A 13,284-nucleotide genomic window follows, 5' to 3' on the forward strand; every position below is an offset into this window, starting at 1 on the left:
CCTGAGGGGATCCAAGTGCCCCCCCCATTCAGGGACCCCCTAAGGCCCCCCCGAGGCCCGGCTCCCTCGCCCATGAGGGGATCCAAGTGCCCCCCCCTTCAGGGACCCCCTAAGGCCCCCCCGAGGCCCGGCTCCCCGCCCCTGAGGGGATCCAAGTGCCCCCCCCTTCAGGGACCCCCTAAGGCCCCCCCGAGGCCCGGCTCCCCGCCCCTGAGGGGATCCAAGTGCCCCCCCCATTCAGGGACCTCCATGGTACCCCCAGTGCCCCCCCGAGGCCCGGCTCCCCGCCCCTGCGGGGATCCAAGTGCCCCCCCCTTCAGGGCCCCCCCGGGAGCTGCCTGGGGCCGCGGCCGGGCCTCCCCGGCAGGGGTCGCTGCGGCCTCCCTGGCGCGGTGGGCGGGCTCAGTCCCTCCCCGCCCCGCAGCCGCCGCGGCCGGAGCCTGATGCCGGGAGCTCGGCGCTGAGCGGGGGGCTCGGGCCCGGAGATGGGGATTCTCAGCATCACGGACCAGGTACCGGGGCCGCCCCCCCGGCCCCGCCCGCTACGCGAGCCCGGGGATTTGCGGCCTAGTGCGGAGCCGCCCCTCGGGGCCCGGGAGCGGCCTCCCCCCGCTCCGGCCCGGCCTGGCCCGGCCCAGCCCGGGGAGGGGGCCGAGCCGAGCCGGGCCGGGCCGAGCGCTGCCGCCTCAAGGCCGCAGCCGGGCTCCGCGCTGCCTGTTTCCCGCCCGAGGAGACGGAGCCCGGCCCCGCCGCCCGCCCGCCCTGTCTGCCCCGGGGCCCCACCCCCCCCGCCCCCATCTCTATCCCCCTCCCCCCCTCTGCCTCCCGGGGCCCCCCCCACCCCCCGTCCCCCCCTCCCCCCATCTCTGCCCCCCGCGACCCCACCCCTGCCCCCCGCCCCCCCTCTCTGCCCCCCGCGACCACATCTCTGCCACCCGGGCCCCCACCCATCCCCTGCTCCCATCTCTGTACCCTGCCCCCCATCTCTGCTCCCCGGGACCCCACCCACCCTCGGACCCCTGCCCTCCATCTCTGCCTTCGGACCCCCGGGGCCCCCATCCACCCCACCCCCGTCTCTGCTCCCCACCCTCGGCTCCCCAGACCCCCCCCACCTACTCTCTGCCCCCACCTGTGCACCCCGCCCCCATCTCTGTCCTCCATCTCTGCCCCCTCTGCCTTTGCCACCCCCCTGGACCTGCGTCCACCCTCTGCCCCCATCTCTACCCCCTCTGCCTTCCATCCCCTGCCACTCATCTCTGTCCCCATGCCTGCACCCCATCCCTACTCCCCACCCTCTCTGCCTTCTGCCCCCCCGGACCCCCCACCTACCCTCACCTGTGTACCCTGCCCCCTCTGTCTTCATCCCTCCAGTGCCCCCATTCACCCTCTGCTCCCTAACTCTGCCCCCGTCTCTGATTCCTCTGCCTTTGCCCCCATCCACCCCCTGTACCCCGCCCCCAATCTCTGCTCCCTACCCTCTCTGCCTTCGCCTCCCCTCCCCCTATCCCCCCCCGCCTTTGCCCCCTGGGGCCCCAACCCACCCTCTGGCCCCCGCCCCATCTGTGCTCCCCATCCTCTCTGCCTTTGGCCTCCTGGGCCCCACCCTATCTGCATCCATTTTTTATCTCTTTCCGACCCACTGCCCTATTTCCGCAGTGCCTGCGTCTTTGCCCCCTAGCTCTGCCCCTCCTCCCCGCTCCGCTTGGCCTGCCCTCATCTTTGCCTCCTTCCCTTTGCCCCCCCATATTGGTGTCCCCCATCTCCTAGCTCTGCTTGTTCCCCATCTTCTCCGTGCCTCCCCTGCTCCCATCTCCTTCTTTATCCCCCATCGCCCCCAGCCATCCTTCCTACTCCCTTAATCCTCCCCTCAACCTCTTTATCCCCCTGAAGCCTGGACAGTATTTGAGCCTCCCCATCTTCATTCCCTGCCTTTCTCCCTCTACACCCCCTCATCCCCCTTCCCATTTCAGCCCCCCTCAGGCCAGAGGCGGGGCTTGGTTTGACACCACCCGCAGTGTGCCCCCCACTTTCACAAGTTAGGGGATGATTCATCTCGCATCCCACTTTCATCAGTTGGGGGGGGGTTGGTGCCCCTGTGCTGTTGTATTGCCTGCCACTTCCCTGGGTGTGATGAGGCTTTTCCCATGCACCCTGTTGCCATGGGAGGTGTATGTGAGTCAACTTCCCTACATACTGGGGGGGGGGTTGCACCCCAGTTTCCTTGGGTGTGGATGTGAGTCAGTCCTGTCTGCACCCCACTTGACTTGTGTCACAGCCCCCAAATCAGTAGGGCTGACTGATCTCTGTAGGTACCCCCCTCACCCGGGGAGTGGGGGAGGAAGAGTGGCTATACAGATGACCATGGCCACATACTATTCCCCTAAAAGGGTCAGGTTTCAACCTTCTCTGCATTGTAAGGGGTATGAATGAAACGTCCGAGCCCCAAGGAGCCTGAATCTCTTTTCCCCTCCCTGTCGGGTATGTACTTCACTTTCCTAAGGCAGAGTATATTGATACACAGTCGTCACCCCCATTACTCCCTGGATGACGCCCAGCACCTCCCCCTACTCCTCCAAATATCCCACTGGCCCACAAACATGTCATCTTTAACCCCAATTTGACATGAGCCCTCTTTATCATACCCAGACAGTAGTGATTTCTGAGATCTGGGCTGCTGAGTCCTCCAAGCCAAATATTTACCCCTCCTGTGGTCCCTCACTGTTGCAATCTCACCGTTAGGCTGTCTGTTTAAAGCCTCACATGGCGGGGAGAGAAGGGAACAGGGGAGTAACCTTTTTTTTTTTTTTTTTTTTTTTTTTTTTAGTAACCAAAACATTCAGCTTCCCTTGTGAATGGTGGGTGGGTGTGTCAGTCCCAGCATTGCTTGCAAGCTCCGTTGAAGTCCGTGCACTGCATAATTATCATCTATGCATCTATTTTATTTTATTTTTTTTGGAAATGTCTAACGCTGGATGCTGAGTCCACTGCATTCCACGCAAATGACTCGCTCCCTCTGACTGGGTGTTCCCCTACCTTTTGCTGTTTCATGCAGTGTTTGGATAGAGAGGGGAGAGGAAATGTGGAGTTAGCAGGGTAGTAAAGGTGGAAAGTCTGCCCTGGAAATGCAAGTTCAGGGTTCCCTCTGCTGAGCAGACCAGTCAAGATGAGCAGATGCGGTTGGTGTTGGTTGTCTCCGGTGCCGGAATGAGTGAGGTAGACAAAACATGAGGGCAGGATGGAGTAGGCATGGAGCTGTCAGCTCCATCACCCCAGAAGCTGTGCTGCTTAGAGATCTGCTTTGCACAGAGAGCTGATTTGCTGCGCTACCTTGAGCAAAGGTTGGTGGTTTGTTTTCGGTCCTGGCCACAGTGCGCTTGGTTCTATACAGACGTAAAGGTGGCCGCGGTCTCTGCCCCAAAGAGCTCCCAGGATAAAGGACAGAAAGTACAATCTAGGCCTGGGTGACAGGAAATCCGCAGCGGGTTCTGTTACTGCTGCAGAGAGGCGCGGGGTAGCTGCCAAAGCTTAGGGCTCCCTTGGGGGATGCTCACCCACCGTAACCAAACCTGCACCAGGTTTCCAGGAGGGTGTGTTCCCCCCGTGCCCTCAGAACGGAAGATACCAGTCGGGATTCTGACTTTCCCTGAGATCGGTCTTCCAGGGTACCGCTCCTGTTAACTGCATGCTCTCGGCCACTGAGAGGGGTCGGAAGGTGGATTATAGAGTGAAGTAAGGGACGGGACAGGGATTTGTGGTGCACATCGCAAGTGCTTGCCCGTAAAGATCCATTTTAGGCCAGTGGGATCAGTGTTGGTATTTTCTGGCTATAGCCAAATCTTATGGCAACTGAAGCTAGACCCGGAAGTAGTGATGGGAGAGGTGAAGAGGGTTTGACTGTTACCCGCAACATGAGATTTGAGCAAAGGGACCCGCTCTGGGCCATGTTCATCTCTTGCTATTGACAATCCATACGTGGGTTCTGAAAAGAAGGTCTTCGGGTTCAGAGCCTGCCCCTCACTGAGTGACCCCCAAAATTTAGCTTTCCTGAGTATTTGCTCATCGGCTGCTTGATCCTGTTGGGAGCGGATGGCTCAGGGGATTTGAGAGAGGGATGCAGCATCTTTCCCCTCTAAGGCACTTGTTAAAATTCAGGCTGGGTAAGAAGTGTAGGAATTGCTAGACCGGATCAGACCTGTCATCCATCGAGACAGTATTTTGTCTCCGACAGTGGCCAGCATTGGCCACTTCAAAGGACGTTGCAAGACGCCCCAGGGAAGGTAGATGTGGGATAATCTACCCCCTGCGAAGGTCTTATCCCAATAATTAGAGAGTGGTTTAAGCCATGAAGCTTGATGGTTTATATCCCTTCCTAAACGAGTTTTGTTGGCATTGTAACTTCTTATAAATGGCCAGTCCCTCTTCGAGTTTTACAAAGTCTTTGACCTCCACAACAGAGCAATCAAAAGCCATTGCCAGCTGTCGAGTGTGGCCCCTGTGTGAAATGGGTTTGAGTCTCGGTTCAGTTCCCAGTGGGCAAGTGTCCACATCAGGAAAACCTTCACAACTAGCAGCAGTTGGCCCACTTCTTGGCAGAGAGGCTAAGGGGACAGATTCCCACTGATATCTGGCCAGGATCAGGGCCTGACTGGATGGTCCTGTCCCCCCACCCCCAGATGTAGCCGTTCCAGGCCCATGGGTAGGGTGCAAAACTTGTACTGCACTTCTTCAGCTCGTGGCTTTATTCCCTAGGGTGGATAATCTGGAACATTCACTTCGCTTCAGTTTTTTAATCCTTGCAGAAGCAGCAGCCCCTCTCTCTCCTTTTGTTTTTTTAAAGAGAAATTGACTTGTATAAATATTAAAAGCCTTCAGCTGCAAGGAGTGGGGGAGAATTCCTGTCAGATGCCACAGCTGGGCCTGTCTCCACAGCTGCAGCTCACTAGAATGGCTCAGTAGATGTTGCGTTTGCTATAGAAGCAGGAGCCCCAAACAAACCCAGGTGGCGTGAGGTGACTAACTTGTCGGGCTGGTCTTGGGGCATATGAATGATGTTGCCGGCCATCCTCCCATCCCTGTCCTTGCACATTCATTTTACCTGCTTCACAGCTTGATTGTCTTTCTCTTTGCAGCCTCCTCTGGTCCAAGCCATCTTCAACCGTGATCTAGAGGAGGTGCGGTCGTTGCTGAACCAGAAAGAGAATATCAATATATTGGTGAGTGCTGGAGCAGCAGCTGCCTGGCCCAGCATGGCACGCTGACCCTCCAGTCTCAGATTGACGTGTCCTCCTCCGTTTTGCCTCTGAAATATGCTTGTGTAGCCAAAGCAGAGAGGGTGGAACTGTTACGCTTCTGGTAAGCGAGTGAGAATCTTTTCTGCAGTGTGATCCAGTGGTTAGAGCAGGCAACTTAGAGGCAAGGCTCCTAGGTTCTATTCCTGGCTTTGCAACCTTGGCTCAGATTTTTAAAGGTATTTAGGGGTTGCAATGCCTAACTGACTTAGGCTCCCGAGGTAGGCCTTGGGATGCCTAAATATCTTTAAAAATCTGGGCCTTTGTCCCCTGGCCTCCTTCTCCCTATCTGTAAAATGGGCTTAATGGTACATCCTAGTCACTGGGAGACTTGCCTGCTATTTATAATGTTCGGACAATGCAGCGTCTTGTCGGGTTTCTGCTCTTTGTTTGAAGGCTGCAGGTGAATGGAAGGGCAGTGAACTGGGACTACTTTGGCTGCATCCCCAGCATCCCTTGCTCTCCTTTGGAACTGATGAGAGCAGGGCTGAGCTGTCTGTGTTGAGGCTGCCCTGATTGGTGGGGCAGAACTAACGTCCCAAGGAATACAGATGCACTTTCACTGCCCCTCTTTTAAATTTGGCTGCGGAGTGCACCTGAGCAGGGTGGGGATGGCCGAAATGCAGCCTTGCAGGTGCTACCACCTGGCTGTTCTCACGTTGGGTAAGGAGGTGTGGCTTGCCAGGCCCAGAATGCAGTGGTCCAGATTGAGTTGTTTGGGTTGGCCTTTGAATGAAGATGCCACATTGAATGCTACAGTCTTCAGACCACATCCCGTCTTCAGGACGAATAGTAGTTGCCAGATCATTCACTCTCTTGCCAGTCGGATGTATCCTTCTAGCTCCTGGTAATGCTCATTTTGGGTGCCCTTGCTTCAGAGGCCTCCTGGGTTGATCGTGACCCTTGATGTAACCTGAATAGCCAGCCCTGAGGAAGAGGAGTGTAAAATCCACATGCAAATGTTCCAATCAGACTTGGATGCAAACGCTCCCTTAATCTGGTTTAACAAGATTCCTGCGAACAAACCAGTGGCAGGTGTGTGGCTGAGAGAGGTGACTCTGTCTGTCGAGTAGGCTGGTGAATAGATTCCAAGGCCAGAAAGGGGGACCACTGCGATCATCCGATCTGGCCTCCTGAATCACACAGACCAGAGAGCTGCCCTGAAACACTTCCTGCTTGGACTAGAGTGGATCCAACCTCTATCTGAAAACTGCCACAACAGAGAGTCCACCAGGACCTCTAGTAAATTATCCCAGTGATGACCCTCACTGGGTCAGCCTCGCTGTCTGTCCACGTGTGGCGCTGGGGGACTGGCTCTGAATCAGTGACTAGTTGCTCTTTTAGGCTGTGTGTCTTGGTCAGTGTCGTGGGTTCTGGGTAAGTGGCTGAGTCCAGTTCGCATCTTACTCTCTGATAGGTTGTGGGGCATTACCGAGGTTTTCACTGCATGCTGCTCCCAGCTGTGCTCTGGCCTAGTGTTTTTTTTTCTGCATGCTCTTGGCCATTGCATCTAATGTGTCCGCCACTTTCTGTCCATGCTGCAGCATGCACAGGGCTAGCACGGTTGTGTACTCTGAGTGAATAGTGCACGGGAGCAGCATAGGTCTGGGTCGAGCATCGTGGGCTCTGCTGGCTCAGAGGGGAGGCCCAGCACTGTTTTTGGTGCCAGCCACTGGAACTAATGATTAGATCATATCTTAACATGTTACAAAGGGATCGGGAGACTTTGTTCCTTGGCTGCCTCCTTTAGGGACGTGATAATTCTATAGTCTCCTTCTCTTTAAAGGGAGTTGATCAGGATCATCCTTTCTCTAAAATGCTTTTGCTCTGTTGCCCAAAAACAAGAGAATGATTAACACTTAATGCATGTATCTCTTCGGGTGCTGATTTCACTTGGGAATGAGATTGGTCAATTTCACTTTCTGCTTCTCCAGATTGTTTGCCAGTCCTACCAGTCGTTTTCTTGATTCTCTCTTTTTTTTAACTCAATGAAAAAAAATACAACTTTTGTTAAATGCAGCTAAAAGGTGGGACCTAAATCTCTCTCCTGTGCCCCTCTAACCCACTTGGTGTTTGCTGAGACTGAGCCAAATGCCTCAAGGAAGAGGTTACGCAGGGGCCAGCAGAAAGTGAAGAAAACTGATCCTATCTACGCTGTGCTTCCTGCACCTCTATAGCCTCTCCCAGTCTTTTGGGCTTGGTGCGTTTTGGGAGCTGCTTGTGGTGCTCGCAAACTTTTATTGTTGTTGGCACTTGACCTAGAATGACGGGATGTGAAGGGCATGCGGAGCACCAGGGTAATACTGCTTGGTGGTTTTATAAACCTTTCATGTAGGGGCCTCCAAGCACTTTGCAAACTTTCATGAAGCTTTACAACCCTATGAGCTAGATGCCATCTCTGTTTAGGGAAGCTGGAGCAGGGAGGAAGTGAAGTAACTTGTCCAAGGTGACAGAGCTAGAAATTAGCACCTGAGTCCTGGCTCCCAGCCCCCTGCTCTAACCACTAGCCCCCACTCACCTTCCTGAACTGGGAATAGACCCCTGGATTCCTGGCTTCCAGCCCTCTTCTAACCATTAGACCCCACTCACCTCCCTGAACTGGGAATAGACCCCTGGATTCCTGGCTTTCAGCCCTGCTCTAACCACTAGACCCCACTCACCTCCCCAACCTGGGAATAGACCCCTGGATTCCTGGCTTCCAGCCCTGCTCTACCTGACAGATACCCTGAAATGGACTGAGGTATGAAAGGTAGTCCATTGCTTCCTCACCACACTGTCTGTTATTGCTGTCTGCTGTAAGCAGACTCCTCCATCCACTTAGACTTACCCAGATGTCCTCAGGGCAGGAAGCAACATCTGGGTCTTTAGGATGGGGGAAGTTGGATGGGGAAGGAGCAGTGTTTGCTGTGTGGGTAGTTGCATCACGGCCTTTTCTTATCTCCCTGGGCAGGACCAAGAACGACGAACCCCACTGCATGCTGCTGCCTACTTAGGAGATGTCCCAATCACTGAGCTCCTAATACTGTCAGGTAAGACCCGCAACTATCTCTGCCCAGTACAACCGGCTGCATGGACGTGCTCAGGTTAGGCGGCCTGGCCCTCCTGTGGGTCTAATGTGGAAGGGATGCTGCTCAAGGGCATGGGGGTACAAGGGTTTTTCATCCACAGGAGAATTGGTGCTTGAGTCACAAGGGAAATGTCATTAGTTGCTCTCACCCAGATGCCAAGAGGAGGTTTGTGCAAATCTTAAAACAACCTGGAACTGGAATATTGGGGGGTTAGGGGGCTGCGGATTGGGACTGAGGGGCACCAGCAGACCTGGGGAGGGGAGCAGTGAATTGGGATTCGGGGGGAGCCTACCGCTGTAATACTTGGGGACTGTGGGGTCAGGATTGGGGAGCATTGACCGAATTCTATGGTGGGAGCCCGGGGCTGGGGTAGCAGGGACTGTGGGTCAGGGATTGAAGGATAGTGACAGAACTGGCTGGGGGAAAGCCTTGAACAGCAGGAGTGGGATGGGGAGCCGCAGATCTGGATCATTTGTCAGGTGTGGGATGAGGACTAGAGAATTTTGCTCAGCACCTGCCTGCTGCATGCGTGGCTCTAACCCAAGGTACCAGCCCCTCCATTTTCCTCTGAAACGGCTCAAATCTACATCCAGGCTTGCTCTCCACACACCATGGACGGGAGAAAAAAGGACCCTAATCTGGCATTCATTGTCATTGCTCCCTCTAGGCGCCCTTGACTTGTCAGCAGTTTGCTGGTGGCGTGGAAGAGCCAATCGTGATCCTAGACCAGCCCCAACAGAGGTGTTTCACGTGGCTTTCAGGGCAGGGCAGCTCTATGCAGTAGAGCTGGGGCAGCTGGGTTTTGATGGTCCAAGCCTGGCACAGAGAATCTTGATTAGGCAGAGCAGGGATGACAAAAGCCAGGCCTGCTGACTTCTGCAGTGCGGCTCTGGTCTCCTTCACCTGTACACAGAGGCACAGCATACAAAGACCTACAGATTCCAGCATGAAATGCGCCATCTTTGTCTGAGCAGCCTCCTTTTAGATCATGATGACGAACTGCATTCTGGGACTGATAGTCTTGTGGCCGCTGAGATGAAGGTGGAGCAGTGTGTGCTGGGAAATGTCGTTTTTTTCCATTTACCTCAGTGCTGCATTCCCTGTGCTTCATGCCAAGGAGCTGCAGCCCTCTGCTGGGCGTAGCTTATCCCCCTGGTGCCGGAGCGTGTGTCTTGTAGCATCTAAAGGAAGGGTAGAGCTACGCTACAGAAGCACCACAGTCTAGTGCTAGACAATGACAGAAGGGGTCTGTGGATGTAGGCAGAGCTCTTCCATCGGCCCAGCTGTCTCTACAGTTCAGTTTCGATTGGCTTTACTTCTGGCTCCGAGGTGTGAAGGTGTAAGTGTTGACCAGCCCTAAAGCTCAATATGTTTCCTTCTTTAACCAAAGAAACTGACATCTGTCTGACCAAGCAGATACAGCAGTGGGTGTTTAAAAACAGCGATGGTGCGTTGGAGTATCTGGCAGTCTTGTACCCCAGCAGTGCCCCTTGCCCAGATGTGTTCACCTCCTCTTTCTGCTCCGTCTCCTCAGGTGCTAACGTAAATGCAAAGGACACTGTTTGGCTAACCCCGCTGCATCGCGCCGCAGCTTCTCGCAATGAGGTAGGTGCCCTTGCAAGCCTCGCAGTAATGAATCGGTCTGTCTCCTCTGGACTCTTTTTTGAGTAACCGTTTTCTTCCCCCTGCTTTCTGCATGCCCGCGCTGAGTCCAGTGAGAACCCTGGGGGGAGTAGATGTTCCCTTTTGACGCAGTTAAAGGACCATCCAGACCCCATAATAATTTGGAAAATAGAACTGGGAAAGACCCATAATACTCCCTTTACTCCACCCCCAATATGTGGGTTCTCCCTGCAACATCTTCCCATTAGGGCTTTGTCTTGTTTTAAATGCCCCACGTGATGGTGCTGCCACCTCTTTCTTTTAGGAGATGATGCTGCAGCCTAATGGATCTCGTTGTCAGGACGTATTTCCTGATATTCAGCCTTCCCTGGGCTTAACTTCACTTTATTCATTGTAATAATACTCCTGGGACCACCCTAGCCAATTCCCCTCCCACCGTGATGCTTACACCTTTCAGCTGTCTGCTAGTATCACGTCTGCCCCCTCCGAGGGCTCTCTTCTGGCGTCATGTCCGTGCACATAAGTTTCTTTGCAGGCAGTGGCAGTTCTGTGTGCAGCGGGCTCCCGATAATGTTGTTTAGCCAAGGTACACGTAGTTAAATCCTTCCTCACGTGCAGCTCTCTGCATCGATTTCCAGCGTGTTCCTGTGACATTGATAAAGGTCAAGCACAATTCCCCCGTGGATGAATAGAATTGAATCTGTCAGCATGCATAGTACAGACGGGTGGCCACTGACAACATGGGCAGCAGAACAAGCTGGAGGTGCCAGGCTAGTCAGTGACTCCTGAGCGCTAAAAAAGGGGCTTTTGTACCAGGCAACTACTCCCTGGCATCCCACGTGCAAGCTACTGATGGGAGTTTCACTTGTATGCCAGGAGTAGCGATTAGGTGTCTCAGAAATGTATTCTTCCTACTTCCTCCATGCCCCGTCCTTTCTGCAGTTCGGTGAGCAAGTGTTGTCAAGCGCTCACCTTCCCCACTCAAATGTCCCCCGCAAAACTAAGCAAGGATTTAAAACTTTGAACCGAAACATCGTGAAGTTGCCACTTTAGTCGCAGTTCCTTTCGGTGCTGGTCCCCAAGAGATCTGTATCCGGACGGAAACATCAGAGCTCCTTCATCACTAGCCAGTTTGGTCCAGTTCTGGGCAGAGATGCTTTGAAAGGGGGGCTTTTGTTTTGGTCACAGGTTGTGACATGGGTGGCAGAGGTTGGCTAAACAAATATAGAATCATAGAATCGTAGGACTGGAAGGGCCCTCCAGAGGTCGTCTAGTCCAGTCCCCCGCACTCATGGTAGAACTCAGTATTTCCTGGACCATCCGTGACAAGCGTTTGTCCAGCCTCCTCTTAAAAATCTCCAGTGATGGAGACTCCACAGTCTCCCTGGGCATTTTATTTCTGTGCTTGACCACCCTGGCAGGAAGTTTTTCCTAATGTCCAACCTAAACCTCCCTTGCAGCAGTGGAAGCCAATGGACATGTGGACGGCTTGAGGGAGAGCGGAGCATTGTGGTCTAGTGGCCAGAGCAGGGGACTAGAAAGCTGAACCTTGTCACTAACGTGCTACATGGACTTGGGCAAGCTGCTTTGTCCCTCTGCGTCATAGGCTTGGCTGCTTCTGGAATAGGAGTAGGAGCCAGCCTACCTTTCAGGGGATTGTAGGGTGCATTGTTGGCAAAACCCTTTGAGGTGGGCTAGAGAAAGGCAGAACGCCACGGCAGAGAGGAAGAACCCGTGAGTCCTGGGCAACGGGAGAATTCCTGCTAATCGTATTAGAACCGAGGAGGAGTGCAGAGCGTCTCAAAGGCACCGAAGGCATTTAAGAGCACAAATCCCACTGGCCCTCAATGGAACTTGAGCATCTAAATCTCTTAGGTGCTTTTGAAGATCTCCCCCATGGAATCTATCCCAGCGCTGGGGACGTTTCCAGGCAGGCAGTTGCAGCCCTGTTCTGGGTCCTGGCTTTGGATTTGAGGGCTGCGTGCTTGACGAGGGTGTGCTGGGGTCTCTATTGTCCCCACCATAGCGCTGTTGGAGTGCCTTGCTCTCTGCTCTCAATCAGGGCCCTTGGAAGGGGCCTTTCTGCTCTGCTCACCAGTGCTCCCTGGAGGAAATCTGCCTGGAAAAGTGCTGAACTTCTTCGTTCTCCCCTAGAGCCAGTTAACTTGTGTAATGGCTTTTCTCTGCTACCCCCATGGCTTCAGGCCATGTCCAACCGCTGAGCAGCCTAAACTAAGCCACCTCCCAGTCCCCACACACTTAGGAAGTGTTGCATTCCTGCTCAGGATGAGCCAGCCCCCTGGGAAAGGGGGTTGTGGTGCATTGTCCTTGGAAAAGGGGGGGAATGATGATAAAATATAGGTCAGTGGGTCACATGGGTCTGCGTCTGCGATCCTCACACCTCATGAGTCACTCGAGAACACTCATTAACTGCAAGATCACAGGACTCGGTGCTGGGGATTTTGCGCTGGGGAAGGGTGTCAGATCATGCCAGAGGCCTCTCTTTAGCCTTAGAATGGGCCATACAGGCAACAGAAGGCAGGTTTCCCCCATGTGCCATGTACTCCTCCGTGTGACTTTGGAGGGGCCTTCTTAAGGGGTGAGGGGGTGTTCGGTCTCCAGGGCTCAGTCAGTCCTTGGCTGAGGCTGCCAGCAGGAGCCTGGCGGAGGGCAGCTGCTGCTGTGATTTGGAAGGTGGCTAGTGGCCCTCTGGGAACTACGCCGAGAAACTTCACACAAGGGCCACCAAACAGTTCACGAGCCTTTTGGTCGCTCCCGAGCTGGGCTGGATTCAAACCTGCCACCTAGACAGTCCATGGCCCACCCTGAGCCCCCCAGCACGATTCCACCATGAAAGGCCCAGGGCAAAGGAGTGCTCTTACCTGGCCAGTGCCCACGTGAGGGCACAGAGCAGCATTCTGGGACGCGTGCTCCGTCTGCGTGTTCCCAAGGATCCTGCAAGCCGCCAGCCCCCGGGGTGATGAAGAACGAGGGGATCTTGTCAGGGCAAGGGACTTGGGTTGGAGTCAGAGGCATGGGGAGGTCTGTGCTGTTCCCTGCTGAGGAGGAACACGCTCTCCGTTCTAGAGGCATCACTCTTGCATGCTGACTGTTTGGAGAAGCAAAGCTGAAGTGGAACCGCTTGGGGTGGGCAGAGGGCGTCTCTGGAGGAACAGTGCCAGCTGCTCCCTGCACGAAGGCGGATGTAGCTAGCTTCAGATCCCCGAGGGGCTTGGCTGGAGAATGGAGCTTTAAAAAGCATCCCATTTTGTAGCTTCCCCGCCTGATTTCAGGCCCTCGGTCGT

At 54.8% G+C, this 13,284-nt stretch overlaps 1 protein-coding gene across 2 annotated transcripts in view; it reads left to right on the top strand.

The window, feature by feature from the left end:
• Positions 1 to 424: 424 nt before the first annotated feature.
• Positions 425 to 13,284, top strand: part of ANKRD52 (ankyrin repeat domain 52) — a 49,243-nt gene continuing 36,383 nt past the window's right edge. For both annotated transcript variants that reach the window (XM_050924683.1, XM_050924685.1), the window contains exons 1-4: positions 425 to 512; positions 5,130 to 5,213; positions 8,239 to 8,317; positions 9,891 to 9,961. In XM_050924683.1, the coding sequence (XP_050780640.1) occupies positions 486 to 512; positions 5,130 to 5,213; positions 8,239 to 8,317; positions 9,891 to 9,961 (261 nt within the window). In that variant the 5' untranslated portion in view covers positions 425 to 485. The remainder of the gene's footprint in view (positions 513 to 5,129; positions 5,214 to 8,238; positions 8,318 to 9,890; positions 9,962 to 13,284) is intronic.

Source organism: Gopherus flavomarginatus, chromosome 16, assembly GCF_025201925.1.
Source record: "Gopherus flavomarginatus isolate rGopFla2 chromosome 16, rGopFla2.mat.asm, whole genome shotgun sequence".
Classification (NCBI taxonomy): Eukaryota; Metazoa; Chordata; order Testudines; family Testudinidae; genus Gopherus; species Gopherus flavomarginatus.